We start from the raw sequence: 12,560 nt of genomic DNA, 5'->3' as shown, positions 1-12,560 counted from the left end.
AGAGTCAATGAAGGCAATATAACTCTATTTGTATTACCCTAACATCTAGGAGTATTGGCAAGGCCAGGACTTAATCGCACTAATGTTATTAAAAGAGAAAGTTAATGATGAATTTTATGGTAAATTCAAAACATAGTGATAAAATACTCTTCTGTAGATGCAAGCAACTAACTTAACAGAGGTACAAACAATTGCACTAGTGTCACAGAAGGAAGTGAATAAAGCTTATGTAAAAAAAATGACATATCTGGGTTACTTGCATGATCTAAAATGGCTGTTATATTTGTCTACTCAGGAAGCACAAGACCCTTGCATTAATAAAAGATGGTCGAGTTATTGGTGGCATCTGCTTTCGGATGTTCCCCTCTCAAGGATTTACAGAGATTGTTTTCTGTGCTGTGACTTCAAATGAGCAAGTCAAGGTAAAAACAATTCAACAAGTAGATTTTATTAAATATATTTGAGTTCTCACCAATGCATATGCTCCTAAGTTTGTTAGGCATATTGAATATGTTAGTATGTAAGTGGAATTTGAAAGAGTGTCACCGAACGTACTATGCGCTGATTAAATATATCTGCAAACTTCAGTCTAGCAGGATTAACTGTATTAAAAACATCTTCCTTGACACAAAAATAGTGCTAGTTTATCTGCCATTACCGGACTACTCACTCCTCTGTCTTCAGCAATTGCCTCTCACTGTAGTGCAACAGCCCAGGGTTGACTGACATAGGTACTGATTGTGTGTGATAGTAATGTATGCTAAACTACTTTGTGATGTTAAATAACGTCTGTGAAAATGAGGTTCCTTTCAAAAAAGGATACTTTTGCATCTCAGAATAAACACCTACACCATTCTATAAACTCTTCTGAGTTCATTTTTGCAAAATCTTCTCAAAAGAAGTGACTGCCATTTGGAAAAAAGATAGAGCACACTAAATACAGGAGGAAACATTCAGCGTTGTCTCCTTGGCCGAGGACTGCAGCTAGATCTAACTTTGATTATTTGATTCAGGATTTTACCTTTAGATGGTGCCATGTATTTTTTCAGTTGAAACTGGTATAGCTGAGATGTGAATTATTTCAGAGCTTATAACAGATGAATGCGAAAGGAAGAACTCTGGATGTGGAAGAGTAATGTAGTGGGAGTTGAAAGCCTGTAACAACTTCTAGTAGTTCTATTTGTTTTTTTATCAAACTTCAATGCTGGAGAGAAACACTAATGCATACTTAGCAGCGGTCTTATAATAAAAGCAACCAAAGTGTTTTAACAAAGGTGAACAATAATAGAACATTTTTTAGGTACGCCTATTCCAAGCCTAAATCGTACATGAATGGTGTTTTTTTTTAAACTCACAAACCAACTGCACTACAAGTTAAACTGCCCAAAGTGTGTTTGCTGGCCCTCCCTCATTCCGTTCTGAGCAAGGTGGCCCCTAACAGCAGGTACATGAGGAAAAAAAAGTAGATATTCACTCCTGGGTCTCACTGTCTACTCTAGGCAGAAAGAACTTCCTATTTTCATTCAGTTTGAGGCTGGGCTAAGGAAAATGAGTACTGTTTTGCTTTACAGTTAATTTTTAAAGGATGAACAGAAAATGTTTGAGCTAATTGTCATCACTTCTGGAATTTCCTTGAGCCACAAAGTTGACATTTGTTATCAGAGAGTAGATGCTTGAGGATTACTGGAGTGCATTGCTGTGTTTCAGGTGTAAATAAAATGGCAGTGTCATGCACTATTCTTTTCATCCCTTTTATGGGAGGAAAATAGAGAACTTGGCTAACTCATGTACTTCTAGCTTAAATTTAAGGAAAATTTATGTAAATAAGTAAAAGTAAAATAAGTAAATGTGTAAATAAGTAAAAACTTCTCCCAGCTTTCAAGAAGAGAGTACTCCAAAATATTCTGTGTTTGTTTTTGTAAGTAACCAATTGTTGTCCATGATGTTAACAATTGGAACATACACAGGAACAGCACATTCTTACATCTTTCCTGTGTGTTTTACATTTCCTCATCTTGAAGGAGGAGAGAACTAAATTTACTTGGAAATATGAATAAGCGGAACCTATTGTTTACTCGGGGACTAAATTAAAATGGAAATCATTCCCGTGTGCAGTCTGAAGGCATTTATTTGATTGTGGACGTAATAATTTTGTGCTGCTTATTGTGGTAATAACTGTCTCAGTATGCCTTTTATGCCTTATGATAAGTTAATAAAATCTTTGGGGAAGAGGCTATTTCTATCACAGGTGTGAAGAAGTTGATAAAACAGAAGCTGCATCTCAGACTGGGGTTCTTCGAGAAGCAACTGTTCTGGCATTTCAGCTGCCTTGTAATTTGGAAATGATATGGCTAAGAAACAATGCCCTCTTATTAAAGGATACGTAGTTTTGCTAACAGTGATATATGTGATCATAAATAGTTGACATATAACTTTAAGGAGAAAAAAACTGCATCTACCTTGAAGTACAAATTCCAGAGCAACATACCTCTTCAGAGTCACACTTTGCACATAGAGAGGGTCAGGGCTGTGGTCCCTTTCAGATTAAAAGGGAATCAGAAACTATAGACTGTGACATTTTGTATTCCCTATTGGATGATAAAGATACCCTTTCAAGGCTGAAAACAGTTTGAGCTTGGGCACAGCTCACTAAGTTACATACCAGAAGGTCTTTAGAAAGGGATTTAGAGGCAAGACTGCGTTTTGAAAGCTCTGTAGTATGTAATATTCCACATCCACAGCTTCTACTATATACAAAGGTTTCATAGTAGCTTTTTCCTCATACATTTCGTACAGGGTTACGGAACTCACCTAATGAATCATCTCAAGGAATACCACATTAAGCACAACATTCTCAACTTCCTCACGTATGCAGATGAATATGCTATTGGCTACTTCAAAAAACAAGTAAGTCAATCTAAGAAATAACTCCATGCAAGAAGTAAACGTCTAGTAATGACGAGCTAAGCAACTTGGCATACTGCAGAAGTTGGATAAAATACATGCTGTGTTTTTGTGTAAGAAATACTTCTTTTTAAGCCTTCAAAATATACTCTGTGTTTATCTAGTATGACATTGGCTTCTAATACATTTTATTTTGAGGGAATCTTATGACTGTAAGTGTACTGTATAGCCTGTAATTTACTTAACGACAGAGTAAAATATGGCTAGGCTGCCTCTGGACCTGCTTCATTTGCTTCTTTCACTGATTCTGCAAGAAGTGTGAGGTTGGACCAGACATACTGGTTACAGGCTACTACTTGCTCAACTTGTGCTCACAGCTGCTTGTGATTTGAATCATGAGGCTCAAGTTCAGGAAAGAGTATGGTGTTTAATCTGTCAAATAGATTCAGCAGATTAAATCCATGGTTGGAGCATACAGTGAAGATGGAGCCAGGCTCTTTTCCGAGGCGTACGGCAGCTGGTCTAGAGGCAGCGGACACAAGTTGGGTCATGGGAAATTCCAATTAGGTATAAGGATTCTTTTAGTTTTTATTTTTAACTGTGAGGGTGGAGAAATACTGGAAGACATTGTCTGGAAAAGCTGTGGAATATCTGGGTAGTGTTCAGACCTGAGCTGGACACAACCCTGAGCAACCTGATGTCATTAGGCCCTGTCTGAACAATGTGTGGGTCTGGATGACCTCCAGAGATCTCTTCCAACCTCAACTATTCTGTGATTTTATGAATATAACTAGTACAACTCAGAGTAGATATTTTGTTTTGTTTTCTTTTCATTTAACTTTTGAACTTTTGACTGTAATAGAACTTAGAGTCTGTTTTTTTTTTTTTTTCCCCACTTAAAATACACATGTACAATAGTCATTGTTCTTTCTGAGCCAGATATTACTGCAGCCTTTGGACAGAGGGCTCACTGACTTCAGCAGAGGCTTTTCTTAACTCATGGCTGCAGTACTGGGATCTTTTAATATTAAAATATAAAATTATTGGAAAACTCCAGTAAATTTGTCTGGAGTAAAAATCTATTCTTCCATCTTTTTACCTCCTTTCTCCTCTTCCTGTGTATAAAAGCAATTGTTGTATCAAGTGATTCCCTTAAGAAGGTTGTTGCAATATTGTAAACCATGGTTTGTAATTTTTTTTTTTTGCAAAATATCCTCTGTATTTTAACATTATGATGTTGTAAGTCTTCCCTGTTTTTCATTTCAAACCAATGTAAAAGGAAAATGGCATAATCACAAATTATTACTATTATTATCGGGTTTTTTTTCTGCAGGGTTTCTCCAAAGATATTAAAGTACCAAAAGCAAAATATGTTGGCTACATCAAAGATTATGAAGGTGCCACGTTAATGGGATGTGAATTAAATCCAAGGATTCCCTACACAGAGTTTTCTGTCATCATTAAAAAACAAAAAGAGGTAAAGGCTGAAATGAAAAACTGAACAATATCATCATCAGACATTTCCAAAATGTCACATTTAGGATTATTTTAGTTTTAAAATGTCAGTGTTTTCAGTTTTCAGTCAGTGTTAGATTGAATTCTTCACCTTTTAGCAAACTCTTTGTCTTGCCTCTCAAACTCTTTCTTGTTTCTCTGCTTCATTATTGCAGATAATTAAGAAGCTGATAGAAAGGAAACAAGCTCAGATTCGGAAGGTCTACCCTGGCCTTTCTTGCTTCAAAGATGGAGTACGACAGATTCCTATAGAAAGCATTCCTGGAATTCGTACGTATCGGTTTATTTTGATGTAGAACAGAAGTAGAATAGCCTAAAAAAAAGATTCAAGACTACAAACACTAATGTAACCACATATTGCTTTTTCATAAGATATAATTGTTTCAGTCTGTTAATTTGATTTCTGTCAAGATTGTTATGTTTCTACCCATAATACTGTCTTCAAGTATTATGGCATCCCAGACTAGTGCTCTTTTATGTACACGTTTAATTTTGTTTACATGTGATGCTTCTTGCTTTGTACCACAGTATAGTCAGCAAATTCCCTCTGGCACCACTGTTATGCACTGAGCTCCTGTACAGGGACGAATTCCATGCTAAATAGGGACCTATTTGGAACAGGACAAAACAGAATTAAATTTTAAGTGTCATCTTTTTTTCAGCTGTCTCTTCTGCAATTTATTCTATGTCTCTGTGGAAACATATAAGATGATTTTAACATCACTTATCTTTACAAAGACTGTAATAAAATATGTATTTTTTTTAAATCCAGTGTGTTTCTTGTAGGAATATTTTAGAATCTTTTGCAGCTGCCTGAAGAAAGGGTCTTGTAGGAATTGAAATGGGCCTGGAAGCTAGATTGCTGTGTTTTTAGTAGGATTAGCTTTTATTAAAACAAACCAATTTTATTTTGTGGGAGAGCAGAAATGGCTTATGCTTTAGAGTTGCATTAACTCAGTTAATGCTTTGACCTCCTGTGGTTCTCATATACTGTTCAATGTTTTTGATGTACAGGAGAGACTGGCTGGAAACCAAGTGGAAAAGAGAGAGGGTAAGTGCTGCCCAAAGAAAAGTGCTGAAGCAGTTTCCAGAGTTTGAGAAATGTCTTAAATGACATTGGGAAAAATGACTTGAAATTTTCTTCTATCCGTTGAAAGACAGAAATAATCTGCAGGAGGTGAAAGTGTTTTTTTTTGTTTTGTTTTTCTTTTTCCATAAAGTTCTGGAATTTCATTCAGGTGAGAGGTAGATTCTAGGAATGAAGTTTCAAACTAATCTTTTTGTATTAATATTTTCTTTCAAGTAAAGAGCCCAAGGATCCAGATCAGCTTTACAGCACATTAAAAACTATCCTGCAGCAGGTGAAGGTGAGTGCTAGTTCTAGTTTGCCTTCTGTAAAGATTTTTAAATGATTTATAATATAGAGTTTCCATATTAGATACCTTACTTTTTTCTTTACCAAAGAGCCATCAAAGCGCTTGGCCCTTCATGGAACCTGTGAAGAGAACAGAAGCTCCTGGATATTATGAAGTTATAAGGTTTCCCATGGGTAATGACATTAACGTTTTTTAAGTATAGAGTTTAAAAATCTTTATAGCCAGAGACTTGGCAAATAGCAATATGATTGTTTCATATGTTAAAAGATATTAACATACTTCATATGTTCATATGTTAAAAGATACTTGCAGCCCTGAAGTGCCAAGAATACAATGCTGCTGTTTGAAATTTATGATTATTTTGTGACCTTTGTGAAGCATTTATGATAAATTCATGTGAAATCTTAGTGTATACCCTACAGAGTCCCCTTAAACCATGCAGTCAGAAGCTTTGGGGATTGAGCTAGTTTGAGAGCTGTAAGAATATGATCTCTTGTGTGGTAACTTGTCATTGCAGGGGCGATTGATATGTTAAAGAATCTTGAGGCAAACTTTCGGGAATACTAAGGGTTTGAATTGCTTTGAAAGGGTATAAGGGTATTTAAGCTTCCTAAATCACATAGAGGAAACCTTTCCAAAGTACTGGTTATTCTAATTGGCACTTAGTATAGAGTTCATTTATGAAGTTTAACAAAATGCTTTATGCAACTAGTTATAAGAACCTGTTTTACAACTTTCAGTTTTGTATTTTGCACCTTTTGGATTTTTTTTCTTTTTGCAAACAGCTAGTGTTTATGCATTTTTGCTTGCAAAGGGAAGTGTACAAGTGCTAATTACTTTTCTTTTGACTGGTATGTCAAATAATTTAGATGGTGATGATTTAGATAATTTAGATGATTCAGTGCAGTTCTAATTAGATACTTGTTTTGATTTGCACTGTAACAGATTTAACTGAATCCTGGTATTTCTTCACTGTTTGTGTAATATTCATCCCCATCTCTCTATTTACAGTTTCTGTGTTTTTAATCTTACTAGAGAATGAAATTCGAGTTCAGTACAGATTATTATCAATCAGTTTCTCAGAGAAGGAGAATGTTAGTAGAGTCCTTGATTGTGCCTACTAATTTGGCTTAGTGGTTATATTCACCTAATCATTTCCAAAGAGCAGATAGATGCGTACTTTATAAGAGCCGCAGTCAGCTTCCTGCATCCCTGAGGCAAACGGATCCTCCACCAGTGAAGCAGAACCGTGTTGCGCCGTCACGTGGCAAATTAGTCCTCCTCTGTTTTTCTGAGCAGAGGCGAAATGGCTGTTTAATCTGAATAAACCTTTCAGTGGTTATGAAGAACTTGCTGCCTGGGTTATTGTCTGTGCTCTCCTTGCCCAGAGAGGCAAGGGGGGAGGGGGAAAGCAGCTCTCATTTTAGGATTAAGCTGAGGTCTTTGTTTGGTTTCCTTTGTTTTTCCAACCAAGGAACCCAGCACAACTAACCCACATTTTGATTCATGATCAGCTCATTACCAGTGTGCTGCTATTGTACAAAGCTCATGACGTAAATTCAGTGAAAAACAAACAGTATCCCAAAAGCATCTAAAAAGTAACAATGCTGACTAATAGAAAAGCTAATTTTTGCCTTTACATTTCTGCAGACACTAAATTATAAGATGTTTGCAAGGTCTGTAAGGTTTTTTTTAACTACCTCCTAAGGTCACCTCTTATGTCCGTAGGCTTCTAATGTGTTTATTGATTTCTTTGCTGTTAAGTGCTCTTGCAGTCTATTGTTTTCAGGAGTGCTGTTTTATCCCCTTGTTCTCCCCTTGTTCATCTGTGCTATGAAAGCTGTGGGGTTAAGCGGGAGATGCAGCCAAACTCTCACTGTAGTCAGTGGAGAGAGATTTCACTGAGCAGCCAGTGTCTGCTTTACAGTGAGGTGATGAAGTTTTCCAGCATCCATACGATGATTAGGCATTAGACATATAGTTCATATGTAGGCATCTACATTTGTGCTGTAGTGGGAGTTGGATCTCTGTTGCAGTTTCTTCCTTACAGCTGTAAGTGTGCTTTGAGCCTTGGTCAGACAAGCATATTGGGGCGAAACGTGAACTTTTGAGGTATAAACATCGTTCTCAAAAAATGGCTGCAGACAATTTTAAGGGAGAGAACTGTTTAGCTAGACATTCAAATGAAAAGCATTTGTGATGATTGAAGCACAGACTTGACGCAACTATTTCACAAGCTCAGACTTTACTGGCCCACCCATTCGCATTCACTGAGCTACATCAGTGCGGTTCCTTGCAGCAGGCCCCTTTATGATGCTTTAGCAATGCCAGGTGGCTTTGTGTTTGCTGATGATAAGGCATCTTCTTAAATCGATCACTGCTAAACTGATTTCAATGTCCGTACACAGAACTTCTGGACAAACGTAGCAGATTTAACTCAGCAGTTATGATGCAGTGCAGCATCTAACTTCGGTGACTTTGAGTTTCTGATTCTCTATAAAGCAGGAGTGAAACGAGATGAGACTAAAGTAGAAATCTCTTTATTTATTCAATGACAAATACCTCATTAAACGCCCAGAAATAATCCCTAAATTCTGCTCAGAAATTGGAGTTGTTATACCGTGTTTTTCATTTTGGTTCTTGGGATTCCAGGGAATGACTCCAAAGGCCTATAACTAAAAGAAAGGGTCTTGCAAAATGAAAGGTGAAGAACCTTTGTTTTAATATGTGCTTTTCATAATAAAGTGTTATTTTTCTATTATGCTTACATGTGCTGAAAATGGCTCTGTTGTTACTGTTAAAACATTACCATAATTTTGTGCTATTTTATTGCATATTACAATTCAGCATGAATGGATGCTTGAAAAAATAGTGACACGTTAGCACTGACTTTTTTTAAAAAAACTTTTTTTTTTCTATTGAGAGCTAGTACCACATTTGAATGGATGTTTTTTTTCCTTCTAAGCAGTAAATGACATATTGGAGGAGTCATTATTTTTTTCTGTTTCTGTGATTTTATTTTTCTCCAATAATGGCTATGTGAGACCTGAAATCACTGCATTAGTACTTCCCAGATGCTAGTACCTTAATGAGCTTTATTCAAAGGCTAAATAGAAATGCTTTCGAGGGCCAAGTACAAAAATGCTTCCAAACTTTTTGTAGAGATGGACCTAAGCAATCTGATAACCTGAAAAGGTCCATGTGGTTTATGAATCTGGGAACTTTAGCATCTAAGCAGCTTCACACTTTCCCAAACAGATGTTTGCTGTTCTCATTTTGCTTAGATACTTGAAATCCTAGCTCAGTCTATCACTGTAAATCCGTGACCTACATAAGAATTATTGGTTCTGATTAGAAGAAGCCTAACTGTATGCTAACTGTATATGCAAGCAAAAACTTCTGTTTTAATTACATATTTTACTTGATAGGTATAGATGCTTATTAATCAACTCTTACTTAAGGCAAATGCGATTGAATTAGTGATATGGTGTTCTAGAATACAGTCTGCAAAGTCAGTCAGAGACTGTCCTAAGGATTCCTCCCTTCCTGCCTTCTTTCCTTCCTTCTTCCCTCCCTCCCTCCTTCCGCCTGAAAGTACTACCAAGAACAGTAAGTCCTCAGCTGCAGAGCAGTCTACTAGGTTGCAGAATGACAGTATCAAGAATCAACTGAGAGTTTCTGGCTTGCTATTACACATTAAAAAAAAAATTAGACTGCCTTTCCTTTTGCAAAATATTGTGTAAAGCTAGCGCATAGCAAGTTATATATCACTGGAATAGGTATTTCAGAGTATCTAACAAATTTGAGAGCATCCAGTTTCCTTTCTTAAATAATTCCCCGCTTTCATCTTGATATGCTTTTCTCTATTTTTCCAAATTCAAATTGTAAAAAAAGGAAAAGACAGTAGGAGATAAAGGGACTATCACTCTAATTTCATAGACATATCACTTCTAAAACTGTGCTGTGGTCTGGGAAGTATCTTATTTGCTGTGGAGGTCTTCAGTCTCTGCTTTGCTAGCAGTGTTCGTTAAGATCTTCCTATTTTAGATATTTGCATTAAGATTCACAAATGTGGTGCTGTAGCCTGGGCTCAAATACTGCTGTGAAAGAGTTGTTGGAGCCTCTGAGCTGGGAAATGCCAAGGCATCCAGCAGAACTCATTGCTAGCACTTACAGGGTAGACCAAGTTCTCAGATGCCTCGGAGGAGCTACCAGGATGAACTGTGTGGAGAACAGAGGTGATTTAGGTGCTTTATGGATGACAGATTTTAGTATAAAGGAAAACATTTTTTAAAGAATGTTTTGTTATCAATAGTAGTTTTATGGCACTGTGAAGGTGGGAGAGCTCAATTCTCGTGTCATTTTCAGAAAGGGATGCATAATTGTAACTTTGAAGATGTAACTAAAATATATGAAGACTGTGGAAAAGTATGTGATAGTTAATGTATATCCTGTGAAGTCATCCGAATTCCTATATACTCCTAAGACCCCTCCAGCAGAGCTCGCAGTAGCTTTGCCCCACATATTCACACAGCAGTTAAGGACACCTGATACAGAAAACACAAAGTGTGAGAATAGAAATGTGATGCTTTATTTATATTTTTAAGATCTCCGTGGAATCATTCTTATAGGTTTTTTTTTTAAAATAATAAAAACCTTATCTCTAGGAGTGCAACTGATGCTGTTGACGTTAAAAGTTTTTGCGTGAATTTACAAGGTATCAAGATCAAGGCTTAGATGAGGGGAATTAATAATTGCAGCTCCTAACTTTGCCATCAGTTCATTTTAAAGGACAAAGAAATATTAAAGGTTATTGCTACACAAAATATATGAATCAAGCAGTGCTAATCTCTTTTTCTCCTGTACAGATCTCAAAACAATGAGTGAACGACTCAAGAATAGGTACTACGTGTCTAAGAAATTATTCATGGCAGACTTGCAGCGAGTCTTTACAAATTGCAGAGAGTACAACCCCCCCGAGAGTGAATACTACAAATGTGCCAATATACTGGAGAAATTCTTCTACACAAAAATTAAAGAAGCCGGATTAATTGACAAGTGACACTTTGTCTTTTTTTATTTTTTTTTTTTTACAACCAATCAGTGTGCCTCCTATATGGGCAAAGGAAGCCGTTATATTTTGGAGCTGTTGGGACTTCAAGTTTTCAAGAAACTTCTGTTTAATAATTAGCACTTTTAAAAACCCTTTTAGTTTTGCAAACCTGTATTATATTGAAGTTAGTTAGAAAGATTATTTTATTAAAATGCTTTATGATGTATTTAAAATCAATGAAAATTTCTTTTGTGTGCCCATTACAGTATGAGCTACAGCCTCAGAACATGTGGGAAAGTGCACATGTTTGGGGGAATATGAAGAAAATTCCTAGACAATGAATGTGAAGGTTTTAGCTTACAATCTCTCTTTGAAAAAAAATTTTTTTTCCAGTTTAAAAAAAAATAAAAAGGAAAAATAAGTTAAGGTGAGGGTTTGAAACATTTGTTTCGTTATAGATTTTTTTGCTTTTTAGTAAGACACTTTTTCTAAGAAAAAAAAAGCAGCAGCTGTGAGAGAAAAGCAGGCACTTCTGAGAAAGAACTGCTGGAAACGTTGATAGATGCAATTTTTTCTATTGACTTGGGGTTTTGAGAAGCATTTTACCTGCAAATTCCAATCTCATAACCACTAATGAAGTAAAAATTTGGTTAGATGGGTAATGTCTTAGTGACTTGGCTTATGCAGGACATAAGTACCCAAAATAACTTCAGAAAATCTGGTTGGTATACACTAGGCTTAGTTTTAATTGGCTTAGTAGGGGATAAGGTTTTGATGCACTTCACGATTCACGCCATTTCCTACTCTCAACTGGTAAATTCTTTAGATTGTGAAAGCAGAGATAAGAGGATTGTACACAAAACTAGTCAATATATGACAGCTTCTAGGTTGTATTTCCCTCTGTGGTAAACTGGATTTTCTACCAAGCTTTATTGTAAATACTTAGTAACTGTGATTATTTAGAGCCAGGAGCATATTAACATTTTACAACTCATGTTAACAAATCATCATATATCATTAAATGAAGCACATATATATATATAATATATATTTTGTTGCTTACACTACATTTAAGAGGTACACCTAACTAACTTCCTCATGGAGATAAGTACAGGCCAAAAATCTGTCACTTGACATTTTCTAATTAAAGTTTATAACTGCTTTTGTGAAGAATAAATTTTACTTTTATTCTTGGTGTTTTGTATTTACAGGTGTTACACTGGTAAAGTTCAGTAGTGATAAGGTTGGAAAAAAACACCTTATGTTGTTATCAAAGAATATAGTCCTGTAAAATGCCTGTGCAATGTTAAATTACAAGTTGATTCAGTAAGCATGTCAGAACCTACCTGGAAGTAGTGTGGTACACACGGTGTTCAAACTGTTAACACTAGAATTGCCTCAGTGTTTCATATGAAATTAGCTGGACTTACATTTGGATCTATAACTAAGGTACAGTGAGAGAGTTGTTTTATAGCCAGTATTGGATACTATAATCCTATTTTGTAGATTGGGCCTACAGATGCACCTGTTAAGCTTGGTATCCTGTGAAACTTTGTTATTTTCAGAGTAGATTTTCTTATTGTCTTTCAATCAGATTGTCTCTTCTATATTGGAACATTTGTTTTCTAATTTAAAAATTAATATTTTCATAGATACTGTGCAATAAAGTTACAGTAGGATGTGGTTTTTGCAAATGCTTTAACAGCTGATGA

The 12,560-nt window shown here is 36.0% G+C and overlaps 1 protein-coding gene across 1 annotated transcript in view; it reads left to right on the top strand.

Annotated features, from left to right (window-relative positions):
* The window catches only part of KAT2B (lysine acetyltransferase 2B), a 37,847-nt gene extending 26,827 nt beyond the window's left edge, over window positions 1-11,020 (top strand). The window contains 8 exon segments of the mRNA XM_088521182.1: window positions 296-422; window positions 2,797-2,907; window positions 4,238-4,381; window positions 4,575-4,689; window positions 5,434-5,470; window positions 5,723-5,786; window positions 5,884-5,968; window positions 10,664-11,020. Of these exon segments, the coding sequence (XP_088377308.1) occupies window positions 296-422; window positions 2,797-2,907; window positions 4,238-4,381; window positions 4,575-4,689; window positions 5,434-5,470; window positions 5,723-5,786; window positions 5,884-5,968; window positions 10,664-10,857 (877 nt within the window). The 3' untranslated portion in view covers window positions 10,858-11,020.
* The last annotated feature ends 1,540 nt before the right edge of the window (window positions 11,021-12,560 follow it).

The sequence above is a fragment of the Tinamus guttatus genome, unplaced genomic scaffold (assembly GCF_059628265.1).
Source record: "Tinamus guttatus ecotype Peru unplaced genomic scaffold, ASM5962826v1 Tinamus_guttatus_pri_ptg000115l, whole genome shotgun sequence".
In the NCBI taxonomy this organism is placed as follows: Eukaryota; Metazoa; Chordata; class Aves; order Tinamiformes; family Tinamidae; genus Tinamus; species Tinamus guttatus.
This window is presented reverse-complemented; position numbering and strand designations above follow the sequence as displayed.